This window comes from Cucurbita pepo, chromosome LG05 (genome assembly GCF_002806865.2).
Source record: "Cucurbita pepo subsp. pepo cultivar mu-cu-16 chromosome LG05, ASM280686v2, whole genome shotgun sequence".
Taxonomy (NCBI): Eukaryota; Viridiplantae; Streptophyta; class Magnoliopsida; order Cucurbitales; family Cucurbitaceae; genus Cucurbita; species Cucurbita pepo.
The window spans coordinates 9,434,016-9,451,005 of record NC_036642.1 but is presented as its reverse complement, the minus strand read 5'-3'; the positions used below and the strand labels follow the sequence as shown (position 1 = coordinate 9,451,005).

At 38.8% G+C, this 16,990-nt stretch overlaps 4 protein-coding genes across 4 annotated transcripts; 2 read left to right on the top strand and 2 right to left on the bottom strand.

Moving 5' to 3' along the window:
• Positions 1-492: 492 nt before the first annotated feature.
• Positions 493-4,306, bottom strand: LOC111794603. Its single transcript, XM_023676658.1, has 6 exons — positions 4,160-4,306; positions 3,530-3,610; positions 2,370-2,498; positions 2,203-2,265; positions 1,413-1,537; positions 493-840 (listed from the first exon to the last, which is right to left on the bottom strand). The coding sequence occupies exons 1-6, from the start codon at positions 4,250-4,252 to the stop codon at positions 648-650; spliced, it is 684 nt and encodes a 227-aa protein (XP_023532426.1). The 5' UTR covers positions 4,253-4,306; the 3' UTR covers positions 493-647.
• A 205-nt stretch (positions 4,307-4,511) lies between these two features.
• Positions 4,512-6,975, top strand: LOC111795728 (SEC1 family transport protein SLY1-like). The gene is made up of 2 exons (XM_023678292.1): positions 4,512-4,652; positions 4,795-6,975. Exons 1-2 carry the CDS (start codon positions 4,622-4,624, stop codon positions 6,630-6,632), a joined length of 1,869 nt encoding a protein of 622 aa, XP_023534060.1. The 5' UTR covers positions 4,512-4,621; the 3' UTR covers positions 6,633-6,975.
• Positions 6,976-8,115: 1,140 nt separating this feature from the next.
• LOC111795917 (isocitrate dehydrogenase [NAD] regulatory subunit 1, mitochondrial-like) lies at positions 8,116-11,826 on the top strand. The gene is made up of 4 exons (XM_023678557.1): positions 8,116-8,708; positions 9,148-9,387; positions 10,343-10,421; positions 11,452-11,826. Exons 1-4 carry the CDS (start codon positions 8,172-8,174, stop codon positions 11,724-11,726), a joined length of 1,131 nt encoding a protein of 376 aa, XP_023534325.1. The 5' UTR covers positions 8,116-8,171; the 3' UTR covers positions 11,727-11,826.
• Positions 11,827-12,163: 337 nt separating this feature from the next.
• On the bottom strand, positions 12,164-16,688 carry LOC111794836 (metal-independent phosphoserine phosphatase-like). Its single transcript, XM_023676998.1, is given in 7 exon segments — positions 12,164-12,581; positions 13,080-13,204; positions 13,562-13,624; positions 13,745-13,825; positions 13,828-13,875; positions 14,902-14,982; positions 15,369-16,688. Coding segments are annotated over 7 exon segments (684 nt in total). The 5' UTR covers positions 15,462-16,688; the 3' UTR covers positions 12,164-12,388.
• Positions 16,689-16,990: the final 302 nt, after the last annotated feature.

Sequence of the window (16,990 nt, the reverse complement as noted above, 5' to 3'; positions counted from 1 at the left end):
AAACGTAATCTAACATAGGAGTAAGATACGTTCATGAAACGTTAAGGTTAGATTATATACCGAAGTGCTATGGATATGAAAGATTAATAAAAGAATACGGTTAAATACATCTACTGGGCAGACGAAAAAAAAAAAAATTAATAATTGATCCTTTTTTTTTTTTATTTTGTCTTTATGCATTTTTAAAATAAAAAAAACCCCTTTCAATTAACTTTTAAAATTAATAATTTTGTCTATAAAATTTGAATTGAATTTGGGATTTCAAAATTAATATTTTTAATTAATTTATAAATTTCAAATTTAAATTTTAATGGGTGTATGAACATATAAATCATTTCAATTCATTTAAAAATACATATAATTAAAATTTAGCTATTAAGTCCTTAGATCAATTAATACCAATTTTTTTAAGGACCATTTAGAAAAAAATTTTAAAATTTATTAATTTTAAATCTCCCAAACAAAAATATTAATTATAAAAAAAAATCGAAATTAAAATAGCGGAATAATATAATTACTATATTTTGCCGCCCAAATCTGAAATTCAATCTTTTATATATTAAAAACATTAATTCAAAAGTAAAAAGAAGAATAAACGATTGTTGAGGTCATCTTCTTCACTAAGTCCGGCGAGGTGTTGCCGGAATTCAAACGACAGCTCGAAGCTCTCCGGTGAGCAGAGCAAATTTCCGGTGCTGCGAGAGAATGGGCTTGGTGATGGCAGCTTGTAATCTCGATGCCAATTCATCGGAACTCGATCCATTTTCATGCGTGGCAGCTCCCATCACCGTCTGAAAGATTTGCAGAGGGTCCCCATGGCTGACCACCAAGACGGCGCAACTGCAAAACGTAAGATCCAATAATTGAGTTAATGAAAATTTGAACCTACAATGTCGTATCTATCGAGATTCTAATATATCTTACTATGTATAGGTTGACGATAGTGTTCGATTAATCCAAGTCGAACATATTTGTAATAGTCCAAACCCACCACCAACAGGTATCGTCATCTTTGAGATTTTCCGAGCTTCCACTCACAGTTTCCATACCTTTATCAAGAATGCTTTGTTCTCCTCTTCAATTGATGTGGGATCTCACAATCCACCTCCTTCAAGGTCCAACGTCCTCGCTGGCACACAACCCAGTGTCTATCCCCTTTGAAATTCAGCGTCCTTGCTGGCACACCGCCCGATGTCTGATTCTGATACTATCTATAACAACCTAAGCCCATCGCAATATTGTCCTCTTTCGACTTTTCCTTTCGAACTTTCCCTCAAAATTTTTAAAAAGCGTATGCTAGGAGAGGTTTTCACACCCTTATAAAGAATGTTTCGTTTTTCTCTTTGGTTCGAGATGTGCTCTCACGATTGATTGATAGGATTATGATAGAGGAGGATATAAATATGGTATACCCTTGAAATTGAGACTCCATTTGAAGCACTGCTTTGGCAAGTCTTGAAGCAACATCTTCAACGCTTTCTCCACCTTCAGGCCGCTTGAATGGATCTTCCTCATCAAGAGCCCAGATTTCTGCATACTGTTTAAGATGAACCAACACAAAATCAACAAAGCCTCAGCTGAAATGGCATGAAAGATTCAAAGATTTCAGTGAATTTCTTCGCAATCTCTAATAACAATGTTTTACCTTGAAAAGGTCGAAATCAACTCTTCCATAGAAATAGGAAGATAAGATGAGAGTAGTCTTACCACTTCTCTTTCAGATCCACTAAAACGCTACATCCCACTAAATTTTTATTTTGTATTCTCATATATCTGTGAGTGTTTGAGTAGCTTGTATACACCTTGACTAATCTTACCGAACAACCCTTTGACACTTCAACGCTTAGTTTCTAAGGTAGCTCGTAGGATATTAAATCCTAGTAGGTGGTCACCTAAGAAGCACATGAACTTTAGTTTGGCTAGCATATGCGTGTCCAAAATGTGTTGGACCCTTGGACACACTTTTGGACACGTATGGGACACTTGCTACCTATTGTTAGACACGTGTCGAACACTTGTTAAGTATAATAAACTTATGACTTAGTTTCCTTGTCTTATTGGTGCTTATTCAGTGGCCACCATGGCTTAAACCCCGATATCACCATTAATATTTCCAAGAAATTGAAAACTCAGACATTCTGAACTGTAACTTTTCATGACAGCAAAAACACAATCAAGAACAAGTAATGGCTGTTATCTTACTTTGTCATGAGACAAAAGCTCAAATGAAGGACCAAAGTAGCGTTCCCTGAGATCTTCCATCATCTGCAAATGATCAGTTGGAGGAAGATGAAGAACATATTGAATCAGAAAAGTGGTCTACCAGATTCTTCACAGAAGCACAAATGGAAAGAAAACAGTTCTTTTACCTTACACTGAGGGTTTTCAAATGGAAGATTCAGTGCAGATGCAGCCACTTTAGCTGTATGGATTGTTCTTGAGAATGGTGAATAGCAAATCCGAACATTTTCGAGCGGTATGGAATTTTCCTTCAACTCCTGCACTTGTGATATAGATTTTTCCATTAAAACGAGTGAATCTAAGATGCATCATTACTTTCATTATCGAGATTGAGCTAGAATGACAACGACTGATTGCAGTCGACTTAGATACAAGGCAGATTAGATTGAGATGATAGTTCATTCAGGCCAAGAGCCTAAGCCCACCGTTAGCAGATAGTGTCCTCTTTGAACTATCTCTTTCGGGCTTCTCCTCAAGGTTTTTAAAATGCATATGTTATGGAGAGGTTTTCACACCCTTATAAAGAATGCTTCGTTCCCCTCTCGAATCGATATGGGATCTCACAGTTCACCCCATTTGGGACTAACACTTGTTTCCCTCTCCAATTGATGTGGGATCTCATAATCCATCCTCTCCAAGGCCCTACTTGCTGACACTCGTTCCTCTCTCCAATCGACGTGGAGATCTCACAAATCCACCCCCTTTGAGGTCACGTTCTCGCTGGCACACTACCCGGTGTCCACCCCTCTTTGGAGCTCAGCGTATTTGCTGGCACACCACCCCGGTGTCTAGCTCTGATATCATTTATAACAGCTCAAGCCCACCGCAGATATTGTCCCCTTTGGGCTTTTTGTTTCGGGCTTCCCCTCAAGGTTTTTAAAATGCGTCTACTAGGAAGAGATTTCTACACCCTTATCTAACCGATATGGGATCTCATAGGTCCAGTTCGCTAGTGGCTATCATGTTGTGTATTTGGCTTAAAAGAAACCAAAGAACTTCCAGAGGATTATTAATGTCTTATGGGATCTTATCAAGCTTGCTCTTCTTCTTGGTGTCAGGTCTCTTTTTCTGTAGCTATGATCTTGAACAAATTATTGCTAATTGGAACGCCTTTTTGTAATCTTCTTGACATCACTACTCACTAACTCGTGAGGATTTTCAGAAGAATTACAATCCTGTTCTGAAATGTTTGGCTCATATTCGTTATGCCCGTTTGCTTATGACAACAAATCATGAAATTACAAACAAAGGACAGGCTTCCCAAATCTATAAACACATTACAAAATACCTTTAAGAATTGTTCTCCAGCCAACTGCGCCTGTCCAACACCCTCAGAAGCCAGTTGATACTCAGGGAGGGTACCATTTTCCTACAGTAGAATCAAACTCTCAGTCAATTAGCCTGTTCTTCATTCTTCTTCTCAATCAACCGACATGCAAAAACTCCAAGAACATGTCCTATCACAAGCACAGACCCTTAAGAAACACTACAACAGATTCAAGCAGAAAAATGTATAATCGAACTCCAAGAACATGTCCTATCACAAGCACAGATAAGAAACGCTACAAATTCAAGCAGAAAAATGTAAAATCAAACTCCAAGAACATGTCCTATCACACAAATTCAAGCAGAAAAGTGTGAAATCCATCATAATTTGAAGCATAAAATCAGCATTAACGAACATTCCAATTCATTTCACGCATGAACAGAAAAAGAAAACAGTCATTTCTGAAACATATTTCGCGAAAAGGCAATCCAAAACCACGCAAATGGCCGTCCGATCATTCTTTGGCCAAAAGAACAATCTGAGAAATTCTCCACAGCAAATCAAAATCAGACAAGAACCAAGAAAAACACCATATTCTAACAAGCCAAACAGCAAACGAAGAATAAAACAACGGATCAAATAGTCACAGACTATAGAAGAAACGATGAGGCCCTTCTCATTGGGAATGCTCTTGCCATGCCTGAGAATCCAATATCTGTTGCGTAGAAAAGGCGCCGTCGCCATTCTCTCGAAACTCCCCTCCCTGCTTCTCTTCAGCCGTTTACACACCACTACGATTCTTCAATCGCTTCTGTGAATTTTTTGTACGTTTTTTACAATCAGTCAGCCAATGAGAAGCCTCCACGTCAACCATGGTCGAGGACTAAGTCAATGGTAATGACGTGGCAAGATTTGATTCGTTCTTAAGATATGAGCGGCCGTAGAGAAGTATATGTTCAGTTATCTCCTTCAACCTACCGTCACATTTCGACATTTCGACATTTCGACATTTCGACAATTCGATTCGACGAATCGACGAAACAAATCCTTCGAATTCGAAGCTTTCGATTCCCTCTGGAAAACAAGAGGACTGAACACGAACTAAGAATCTCCATGGCTTTAAACCTTCGCCAGAAGCAAACAGGTACCGATTTCTCTCTCTCTTTTGCTCTGTTTCGTTCTCTAGATCCCAGTTTTAACGAGTGATCTGGACGAAATAGATCCTACATTGATGTTTTGAATTGGAATTTGTTTGTGTGTTTGATTCAAACTTCTTTTGAATACAGAATGTATAATTCGAATGTTGAATTTGAACCAGCCGGTGAACTCAACATCGACCGCGAACGAAGAGGTTTACAAGATCTTGATCTTCGACAGATTTTGCCAGAACATACTGTCGCCTTTGATTCATGTCAAGGATCTTCGCAAACATGGGGTCACTCTTTATTTTCTCATCGACAAGGATCGGAAACCTGTTCACGATGTGCCTGCTGTCTATTTCGTCCAACCGAGTAAGATCAATATAGATAGAATTGTTGCTGATGCTTCTCGTTTCCTCTATGATAGCTTTTACTTAAACTTCTCTTCTTCGATTCCTCGTCCTCTCCTTGAGGATCTCGCATCTGGAACTCTGAATTCAGATTCGGTTCAACGAATCGCGAAGGTGCACGACCAGTATTTAGAATTCGTTACATTGGAGGATAATTTGTTTTCGTTAGCTCAGAAGAGTATATATGTTCAATTGAACGATCCCTCTGCTGGAGATCGTGAAATTGAGGAGATTATAGAGAGAATCGTTAGTGGATTGTTTAGTGTTTTGGCTACGCTGGCTGTAGTGCCTGTTATTCGATGCCAACGAGGAGGGCCAGCAGAAATGGTTGCCTCGGCATTGGATCAGAGGTTGAGAGATCATTTGTTGTCGAAGAACAATTTGTTTACAGAGGGTGGGGGCTTTGCTAGCTCATTCCAGCGTCCGATTCTGTGTCTGTTCGATCGCAATTTCGAATTATCTGTAGGAATACAGCATGATTTTAGGTACAGACCTTTAGTTCATGATATTCTAGGATTGAAACTGAATAGATTAAGCGTGCAGGGTGAAAAGGGTGGGATGAAATCCTATGAATTAGATAGTTCTGACTCATTTTGGGTGGCAAATGGATCTTTGGAGTTTCCAGAAGTTGCAGTGGAGATTGAAACTCAGTTGAATAAGTATAAGAAGGACGTTGATGAAGTGAATAGAAGAACTGGTGGGACTGATGGAGCTGAGTTTGATGGAACAAATTTGATTGGGAACACAAAGCATTTGATGAATGCTGTGAATTCATTGCCTGAATTGACCGAACGGAAGCAAATTATCGATAAGCATACGAACATTGCCACTGTATTGTTGGGTGAGATCAAGGAGAGGTCTCTTGATTCTTATGCTAAAAAGGAGAACGACATGATGGCTCGAGGTGGTATTGATCGGAACGAGCTCTTGTCTGTGCTAAAAGGGAAGGGTACGAAGACGGATAAGCTTCGATTCGCTGTTATATATCTGATCTCTTCGGAAAGTATAAACCAATCTGAAGTGGAAGCTGTAGAAGCTGCTCTGAGGGAATCAGAAGTTGATACTAGTGCATTTCAATATGTTAAGAAGATCAAGTCATTGAATGTCTCGTTCTCATCAGCAAATTCAGCTAGCAGAAGCAACATTGTGGATTGGGCTGAAAAACTCTATGGACAGTCAATTAGTGCAGTGACTGCTGGTGTTAAAAATCTCTTGTCTAGTGATCGGCAGCTTGCTCTAACTAGGACGGTCGAGGCGTTGATGGAAGGAAAACCGAATCCTGAGATTGATACGTTCCTTGCGTTCGATCCTCGTGCTCCAAAGTCGAGCTCTGGAACCAGTGGCAGCCATCTAAAAGGACCATTCAGGGAAGCAATTGTATTCATGATTGGAGGCGGTAACTATGTCGAGTACGGGAGCTTGCAAGAGCTGGCAATGAATCAGCAGACAGTCAAGCATATAATATACGGTAGCACCGAGATCCTCACCGGAGCCGAGTTCGTGGAGCAGCTATCGCTGTTGGGGCAGAAGATGGGACTTGGCAACGTTGCTCCGCCCCCTCCTCCAGGTCCTTAACTGAACTCCCTTTTGTACAATTTATTTGTTCATTGCACTGCCTTAGATTGGCTAGTTCATTAAAGAAATTGGTCCATATCTGAAACTATTCTAGACAAGAACATTGTGGCTTATAGAATCTGCCTGTCTCGGTTATTTCCCGAAACCCGAGGTCGTTACGTGTTCTTGAAGTCATCAGATCTTGATTGGCCTCGACCTCCCATAATCTGGGAAGAATGCCATTTTGTAGATGTTGTGAGTTTTGTTGAGTTTAAGAACTTTTTTGTATTCTTTGGAAGATCTATGTATTTGGAAAATCACATTTCCTCTTTAAATGATATCTAAAATGATTATTATATGTGTAGGTTGATATCATTTTTCAATTCTCTTGCTGCCTCTTGACTCCCTAACCTAGCTTTATTCTGGTTGTGGTTCATATTTTAATTTTTGAATGGCTTCATTTTTCTATTATTAAATTTGATTTATAACACGTATACGATAATTATTACAATTGTATGTATGCTGGTTGAGTTGGGTCGGATTATGAGTTTTCTTTTCTTAAATGAAATTTTGGACCAACCCAAACTTCATAGACATCTATAATTGAATTCTATTAGCGATAGGCTTCTATCACGGGATAGACTTCATTCATAATGGTGGTCTATCAGAGTAAATTTATCATCAACGATTTAAATTTTTTTAAAAAATACAAATACCAAAATAGAATGAAACTTTATGAATTTTGAAAAAAATTAAGAACTATATTGTTATTATTTATTGAATTAAATAAATAAATTAAATTTTTTATTTAAACCTTTTTTGAAAAAAGTATTTTAACTTCGTTCTATTTTTAAAATATAAGAACTAAAATAATAAGGACTAAGAAATATATATAAAGATTAAAAATATAATAAATTTGAAATTTCATTACTAAAATAAGATTTAAGCATAAAATACTTTTAAATTGAGATTTTATTTAATTTTTTTTAATTCCATTGAAGAATGAACATTTATAATCATAATGAGTTATGATCGGAATTTGCAATTAATAAATAAAATATAAAAAACCATTTTATTTAATGTATTTTTAATAAAAATTATAATAATAGTTTTAATGCAAGAAAAAAATATAACATGAACCTATTATTAAAATTTAGAAAATAAAATTTAAAGCGATTATTTTTGGGAAAAAAACAATAAATTAATAATAAAACTATTTTTAAGATTTAATAAAAATGATAAAATTTAATGATATTAAAAAGACCAAAATAATATTTTAATATAAATAAAACATTGGTTTTTACATTTTAGAGAGAAAAAAAAAAAAAAAAAATCGATTCCAAAAATAGAATTTCCTTTCCTCAATAGAATCACCGAAAATCGTTACGTATATATTCTTTTATGTTCGCTTCTTCTTCTTCTTCTTCGAATTTCTCCTCCGTCTATGGCTGATCTTCTTCAACCTCCATTTCTCTCCTCCTTCTTCCTCAACGCCTAACTCTCTCTCTCTCTCTCTCTCTCTCTCTCTCTCTCTCTCATCTTCTCCATTTTCACCTCTCTATGGCTGCCCGCAGCGCCTTTCCGATCATATGCCGCCTCGCCTCCCCTTACCGGAGCCGTTTTCAGCTTTCCCCTTTCAATCTATTCTCCGACGCCCGATCCGTCACCTACATGCCGAGGCCTGGAGATGGAGCTCCGCGCGCGGTCACTCTCATTCCTGGAGACGGAATCGGTCCTCTGGTGACTAATGCGGTTGAGCAAGTGATGGAGGCGTTGCACGCTCCTGTCTACTTTGAACGCTACGATGTCCATGGTAATATGAAGCAGGTTCCTCGCGAGGTAATGGAGTCTATTTTTAAGAATAAGGTGTGTTTGAAAGGCGGCTTGATGACTCCGATGGGCGGTGGTGTTAGTTCTCTCAATGTGCAACTGAGGAAGGAGCTCGACTTGTATGCCTCGCTTGTTAATTGTTTCAATTTCCCTGGATTGCTTACGCGTCATGAGAATGTTGATATTGCCGTCATTAGGGAGAACACCGAGGGTGAATACGCTGGCCTCGAGCATGAGGTTATTCCTGGCGTCGTCGAAAGCCTCAAGGTAATATATATAAAATTGTAAATGTTTGTTGATTGTCAGATTTCTTGACCTGTATGGAGTGGTGTAGATGATTTGTAATATGGTGGTTCTCTGATTGATAGAAGTTATCTCTGTTTCATTTTTAAACATCTTGGAGATATACACAATCGTTCTTGGAATGAACAACGAACAAAGCTACAAAACGAATGCTGCAATGCATTAACAATAATTACTTGTTCAATCAGTTGTCTTTCTTAGGTTATCTGTTGGACGAGATCAATTTGACATATCTATAGCATTTTAGTCCGAACCCCCTATTCTTCAAGAATTCAAACAGCTTGCATACAAATGTATACATACACTCTTGTGCTCAATGGTTCATACTCACAATTTGCCGATTATATCCCTCTTGCTCCTCATTTCAATGCAGTAACCTGAAATGTAGCCTGAATTACTGTAGGTGATTACAAAGTTCTCCTCAGAACGCATTGCCAAATATGCATTCGAGTATGCTTATCTGAACAACAGGAAGAAAGTGACGGCTGTACACAAAGCCAATATCATGAAACTTGCAGATGGGTTGTTTTTGGAGTCTTGCAGGGAAGTGGCAACCCAATATCCTATTATCCAATACAATGAGGTTATTGTTGACAACTGTTGTATGCAGCTTGTTTCAAAACCCGAGCAATTTGATGTAATGGTATGTAGCTTTCTAAGCTGATATTTGTTCCATTCCTGGGCATGTCCTTTTGTTTTTTCTTTTCCACCACATGCTAGAATGAAAACAATATCCATTATTTGTGGTCCTTTAGTTGTTTTGAATTCCAGAGTCTCAAATAAGGTGTATAGTTTTGCTCTCTGGTCCCTGACAAATGCTTATTCCTACTTTTGAAACTTGGATCAAGTGGCAATCTGGTTCAAGCTTACAGTGTCTGGAGATTTCTTTCTTTGGGCATGAATATAAGTGGCATGTATAGTTCATTCCTTGAGTTGCTAGACTAGTCAATCTACAGTGATCGGAGACCCAGCACTTAATGGCCCGGTGATTAAAAAGGAACTCTAGTCTTTCTCAATGAATGGGCCATGAGTCGAAATCTCTATAGGCAACTTACCAGGAACATTAATTTTCTTGCACTTTTGCTGATTGGTTTCATATGGTGCGCATTGGTCTTGCGGTGTTTCTTAATTTGGAAGGAAACCTGAGTTAAAAAGCTTGGAGATTGGATTTAGAAATATCTTAGGCTTAGTATCTCTGGTGCTTCTAGTAATTGGAAAATTCTGTTAGATATGGTTAGATTTTGAATGAAATATTTAGGATTCAAGGACCAAGAAAAGTATCTCTTATTTGGACTCCAAGAATCTCTTGTCTAGGAGTCTGCAGCTGAATGTGGACGAGTGAATTGTGAAATTAGTCGAAGTGCATGCATGTTGGTTCGAATACTCACGAACGTTGTTAAAAAAAGTGTATGAGTTCCAATTCATCCCTGTTTTGCTTAATGCTTCTCACTGTTTTTTTCCCCTTACAAGCAAGTTCCTCGCTCTTCTTAGATTGTTGTCTATTTTGTTTAAGCTTGTACTTCGCCTATTATTTTCTGACCCAAGGCCTTTTTATGTTGAAATTTTGCTAACAAGGTCCTTTTAATTCTTTGGATCAGGTGACTCCCAACCTTTATGGAAATCTAGTAGCAAACACTGCAGCTGGACTTGCTGGAGGCACTGGTCTCATGCCAGGAGGTACAATTACTATCCACTTTCTTTAGGTCCCCCTCATTCTGGGAAGATAATGCATACATTCTATATGACATTCTACCTTGGTTGAGGAGGAGAACGAAACACTCTTTATAAGGGTATGGAAACCTTTCCTTAGCAAACGCGTTTTAAAATTTGAGGGAAATTCCGAAAGGAAAAGCCCAAAGAAGACAATATCTCCTAGCAGTAGGCTTTTGCTGTTACAAATGGTAACAGAGTCAGACACCGAGCTATGTGCTAGTGAAGAGGCTAGTCCCCAAAAGAGAGTAGACATGAAGCGGTGTGCCAGACGCTGGGCCCCAAAGGGAGTGGATTTGGTATGGGTCCCATATCGATTGGAGAAAGAAACAAGTGGCTACTCTCCTAGCGGTAGGCTTTGGCTGTTACAAATGGTAACAGAGTCAGACACCGAGCTATGTGCTAGTGAAGAGGCTAGTCCCCAAAGGAGAGTAGACATGAAGCGGTGTGCCGGACGCTGGGCCCCAAAGGGAGTGGATTTGGTATGGGTCCCATATCGATTGGAGAAAGAAACAAGTGGCTACTCTCCTAGCGGTAGGCTTTGGCTGTTACAAATGGTAACAGAGTCGGACACCGAGCTATGTGCTAGTGAAGAGGCTAGTCCCCAAAGGAGAGTAGACATGAAGCCGTGTGCCAGACGCTGGGCCCCGAAGGGGGTGGATTTGGTATGGGTCCCATATCGATTGGAGAAAGAAACAAGTGCCAGCGAGGACGTAGGACCCTGAAGGGGAGTGGATTGTGACATCCCACATTGGTTGAGAAAGAGAACGAAACACCCTCTTACAAGGGTGTGGAAACCTTTCCCTAGAAAACTTTGAGGGAAAACCAAAAGAATATAATAACTGCTAGCGGTGGACTTGAATTGTTACAACTATCTATCTTAAATTTCTACCTTATTTCTACCTAAACAAAAGGCAAGGTTTCACTTGAATGGAGATAAATATGGATGCGTTTTAAAGTGTCGTCTCAGTCGGCATTTGGTAATTGATTGTTACAGGCAACGTGGGGGCAGATCATGCCATATTTGAGCAAGGAGCTTCAGCGGGGAACGTGGGGAATGAGAAAATAGTGGAGCAAAAGAAAGCCAACCCAGTTGCTTTGCTGCTGTCTTCAGCCATGATGCTGAGGCACCTTCAGTTTCCTTCATTCGCCGACAGGCTTGAGAATGCTGTGAAACGGGTGATCATGGAGGACAAGTGCAGGACTAAGGATCTTGGTGGGAACTGCACCACCCAAGACGTTGTCGATGCTGTCATTGCCTTCTTGGACTGACACTGCCTTTTCCAGCTCACTTTCCACCCTCCCAGGTTCTATTTATTTAATTCATTCTATTAGTTTTGAAATTCTTTGTCAAATAACGTGAGGTTATTTGAGTGGCGTTGTTTTGTGGAAAACGAATTTTATTTTGAAAAATTCTAATTTATTAAAACGTATCATTTTTTAGATTGAAACTTAAAGAAATAAATCATTCTGCATAAGATTCAAATTTGAATCTTAAATCCATATCTTTGGACTCCGAGATGTACAAAACTTTCATATGTATAGTTCTTTGTGCACCACTTTTGTGCGGAATCTAAAGCTCATACCAATTTCGTAATTTGTGGACCCCGATGGGTACTCACCGCTTTCATACGTATACACACTGCCCCTACACTAGATGTTATATGCAGGTAGGAGCCTCAAAAGAGACAAAAAGAAAAGAACAGGAATGTATCATTTTTCAAGCTTAAATGAATCATACACCTATATGGTGTCACATAAATATAAATCACAACTTTTAATACATGATAAAATATTAAGTACTTTTTTCTGCTGCATAACCCTGAAATTCAACATTCTATATACTAAAAACATTAATTCCAAAGAAAAAAAGAAGAAGCAACGATTCTTGAGGTCACCTTCTTCAATTAAGTCCGGCGAGAAGCTACCGGAACTCAAACGACAGCTCGAAGTTCTCCGGTGAGCAGAGCAAATTTCCGGTGCTGCGAGAGAATGGGCTTGGTGATGACGGCTTGTAATCTTGAAGCCAAATCATGAGAACCCGTTCCATTTTCATGCATGGCAGCTCCCATCACTGTCTGCAAAATTTGCAGGGGGTCCCCATGGCTGATCACCAAGATGGCACATCTGCAAAACGTAAGTCAACTTAACTTTTATTATCAAATTTAAAACTTCAACCTTTCAAATTAGGATGATGTTTGATAAGCAGCCAATTTATAGAAGTTAACAACAAAATCTAACATAACCGAGCTTCAATCGACGAGATCGGAGAGATTAGATCGGAGATTAGAATCTCCTGTACCCCAATTTGTTACACTAAAAAAAATTCTAATTTGTTGATGCCCCGGGGACTCTTCTATTCTATTTCGAGAAAGGCATTCCAACTTCAAAGGCAGGTAAGCTGGGTCAGGAAGGAGTTTGACTGTTGGAATGGGATCGGAACTAAAAGTCACCTGTTAATGAAATCCTGAACCTACAATCTCGTGTCTATTCTGAGTCTACTATATCCTGATCGACACTCATTAGAATATCTCAATGGACGAAAGAAGTATCCAGACGATCGAACTATGCACAGGTTAACGATAGGGATAGATTAATCTAAGTCGAACATAACATATGGTATACCCTTCAAATTTTGACTCCATTTGAAGCACTGCTTTGGCTAGTCTTGAAGCAACATCTTCAACGCTTTCTCCACCTTCGGGCGGCTTGAATGGATCTTCCTCATCAACAGCCCCAACTTCTTTGCACTGTTTTAAATGAACCAACACAAAATCAACAAAGTCTCAGCTGAAATGGCATACAAGGTTTCTATAATATCAGTGACTTATGAATCTTGACGGTCCTCACGGGACGAGCTTGACACTACTACATTTGGTTCCCAAGATAATTCGTAGGATATTAAATCTTAAGTAGGTGGTCACCCAAGAAACATGTACACTTTAGATTGACTAGCATGTCTAAGTCCAACACGGATGGACACTTTTTTTAAACTTTTTTTTCTTTTTGTAAAGGTAAAGAGGATTAATGCTACTTCTAAAATTTTATGGTATTTTTTTTTAAATATAACTTTTGATGTCAGCAAGAACGAGTAATGGTTTGCTTACTTTGGCCTGAGACAAGAACTCCAATGAAGGACCAAAGTAGCGTTCCCTGAGATCTTCCATCATCTGCATATCAAAATTTATATAATGATCAGCTGGAGGAAGATGAAGAACATATTGAATCCACAAAAGTGGCCTACCAGATTCTTCACACAAACACAAATGGAAAGAAAACAGTTCTTTAACCTTGCACAGAGGGCTTTCAAATGGAAGATTCAGTGCAGATGCAGCCACTTTAGCTGTATGGATTGTTCTTGAGAACGGCGAAAATAGCAAATCCGAACATTTTCGAGCAGTATGCAGTTTTCCTTCAATTCCTGCACTTGTGATATGACTTTCCATTAAAACGAGTGAATCTAAGATGCATCCTTAATTTCATTAATGAAACCGACCAAGAATGACAAAGACTGCGATCGACTTAGATACAAGGCTGATAAATTTGTGAGATCCTACATCAGTTGGAGAGGAGAACGAGCATTTTTTATAAGAGTGTGGAAACCTCTCCCTAGCAGATGCAATTTAAAAGCCTTGAAGGGAAGCTTGGAAGGGAAAACCCAAAGAAGATAATATCGACTAGCGGTGGGCTTGGGCTATTACAAATGATATTAGAGCCAAACATTGGGTGGTGTGTCAACGAGGACGCTGGCCCCAAAGGGAGTGGATTGTGAGATCCTACATTGGTTGGAGAGAAGAACAAAACATTTTTTATAACCTCTCCCTATCAGACGCGTTTTAAAAACCTTGAGGGGAAGCCCAGAAGGGAAAGCCCAAAGAGGACAATATCCTCTCCCTGTCAGACGCGTTCTAAACACCTTGAGTGGAAGAGTAATAGACTTGGGACTAATTGAGATGATAGTTCATAGAGTATGAACAAGTCAGATTGGTGGGATTGGGTTAGTTATCTATTTTCCCTCAATTTGAGATCATTGAGGCCAAGCCCCATGTTCTTCCCTAGTCAGTATTAGACCCGACATGTGGCTGCTATCCGAATAGAACAATAAACTTCACAGCTTTTCTTTAGGTTCAACATGTGAAGCAGAGAGATTCAAATCTTTGATTTCTTGATCGAAGGTATGTATCTTAGTCGGTTGAGTTTTGTTCAAGATGGCATAGACTTGTAACTTGTACTGAAATCTAGTAGTCTTCAGTTTTCTGAACTGGTTTTCTAGTTTATATGAATGCTTGCTATAAAGAACAGACCACCACTCTGTTGCAATTATATAGATATCAAACAAATTAGACGAATCCATGTTCGGCTCGTATTTGTTATGCCGGCAAATCTAAAAACACTATACAGCTCTACAGCCTGAGAAAATATAGATTAAGGACCAAAAAAAAAACACCTTTAAGAATTGTTCTCCAGCCAACTGCGCCTGTTCAACTCCCTCAGAAACCAGTTGATACTCAGGGAGGGTACCATTTTCCTACAATAGAATCAAACTCTCAGTCAATTAACCTGTTCTTCATTCTTCTCTCAATCAACCGGCATACAAAAACTCAAGAACATGTCCTATCACAAGCGCAGACCCTTAAGTAACACTACAAATTCAAGCAGAAAAGTGTAAAATCCATCATAATTTGAGCATAAAATCAGCATTAACGAACATCCCAATTCATTTCACGTATGTAGAGAAAAGAAAACAGTCATTTCTGAAACATATTTGGCTGCCCGACCATTCTTTGGCCAAAAGAACAATCTGAAAAATTCTCCACAGCAAATCAAAATCAAACAAGAACCCAGAAAAACACCATATTCTAACAAGCCAAACAGCAAACGAAGAATAAAACAAGAGATCAAATAGTCACAGACTATAGAAGAAACGATGAGGCCCTTCTCATTGGGAATGCTCTTGCCATGCCTGAGAATCCAATATCTGTTGCGTAGAAATGGCGCCGCTGCCATTCTCTCTAAACTCCCCTCCCTGTTTCTCTTCAGCCGTTCACACCACTACTGTTCTTCAATCGTTTCTATGAATTTATTGTACTTTCTTTTTTTATGTAGTACACCCTTTTACAGTCAGATTATGGGCTCATTTTAATTTTTGAGTGGCTTCATACTTATTAAAATCATATTATGAACACCAATCCGAAAGTTATAGAGTGCAATGACATGTAAACTAGTACAACAACAACTAAACAACAATAAACGTCATGGCAATAGATGCCTATTACTAATAAACGTCACGGCACAACATGTAGTCTATCGCTTGAACAAGTCTACTAGTGATGGTAGTCTATTACTACAATCACCGAAACACTCCTTCGACAATGCTTGCAATGTTTATTATTGATAAACGTCATTCACAACATGAAGTCTGTCTCTTAAACAAGTCTACTAGTGATGGTAGTCTATCACTATTGTCACTAATACACTAGTTCAACAACGATTGCTATTATGATTAAAAGTCTATCACAGGTAGAGTTATTTTAGAACATGTAGTTTGTCTCTTGTGATAAATGCCTATTACTAGTAAATGTCATTCACGACATATAGTGGTCTAGCTCGTATCAATGATAGCTATCACTCATACACTAAGTTCAAGAACAGGGAGGAGAAAGGGATGGGTGTGCCCAAAGGCAACAACATGAAACTTGGAGATGGGTTCAAAGACTCAGCAGTTTGATGTGATGGTAAGTAGCTTTCTAGGCTGATATTTGTTCCATTCAAGGAGCTTGTCCTTTTTTTATCCTTTTGTTTTGGCTTTCCCACCATGTGCTAGACTGAAAAATGTGGCCCAATCTTTGTTTATTGTAAACGGACACTCTGTATTTTTTAATGTTATCTTCAAAAAAAGTAAATTGTGGTAGGTAGTTTAAATCTTTCTTGAAAATGTAGATATCACTAATTCTTCAACTCAATCTAACCAAACCTAAAATTTGAAGAATCCGATCAATTCAATCTAACTCAAAGAATTCGGTCAACTCAACCTAACCAAACCTATGATTCGAAGAACTCATCAATCCAACTCAACCCAACCTATAACCAGCTTTTTCTAAGGACACTAAACTCTCTGCAAAGACCTTGAAGATTCTACTAAAACCCTAGAGGGATCCAAAAACTCAAAATCCATTAACACCACATAAAGCTTGTGATTGAATACCTAAATTCAATTTCAAATATTCACAAACTTATGTATTTGGTGACTCACAAATTTCCCCTGCTCCAGATGATCTCGCGGTGCATTCCGCCTTCTGGTGATGTCGGCATCACACGAACGATTGAATCCAGCGGATCCTTGTGCGCGACTCGATGGTAGAGATCGACGGATCGTGACCTTATCTCTAGCAGCTCCTCGACTGGACGACGGCGAGAACCGGCGGCAACCTCGAGGGAGTTTCGACGAAGGAAAAGTCGCGACTTTGTTGATTTTAAATTGAGGGCAATTAAGACATTTCACTTTGAATGCAAAAACATTATACAAGTGTGATTTC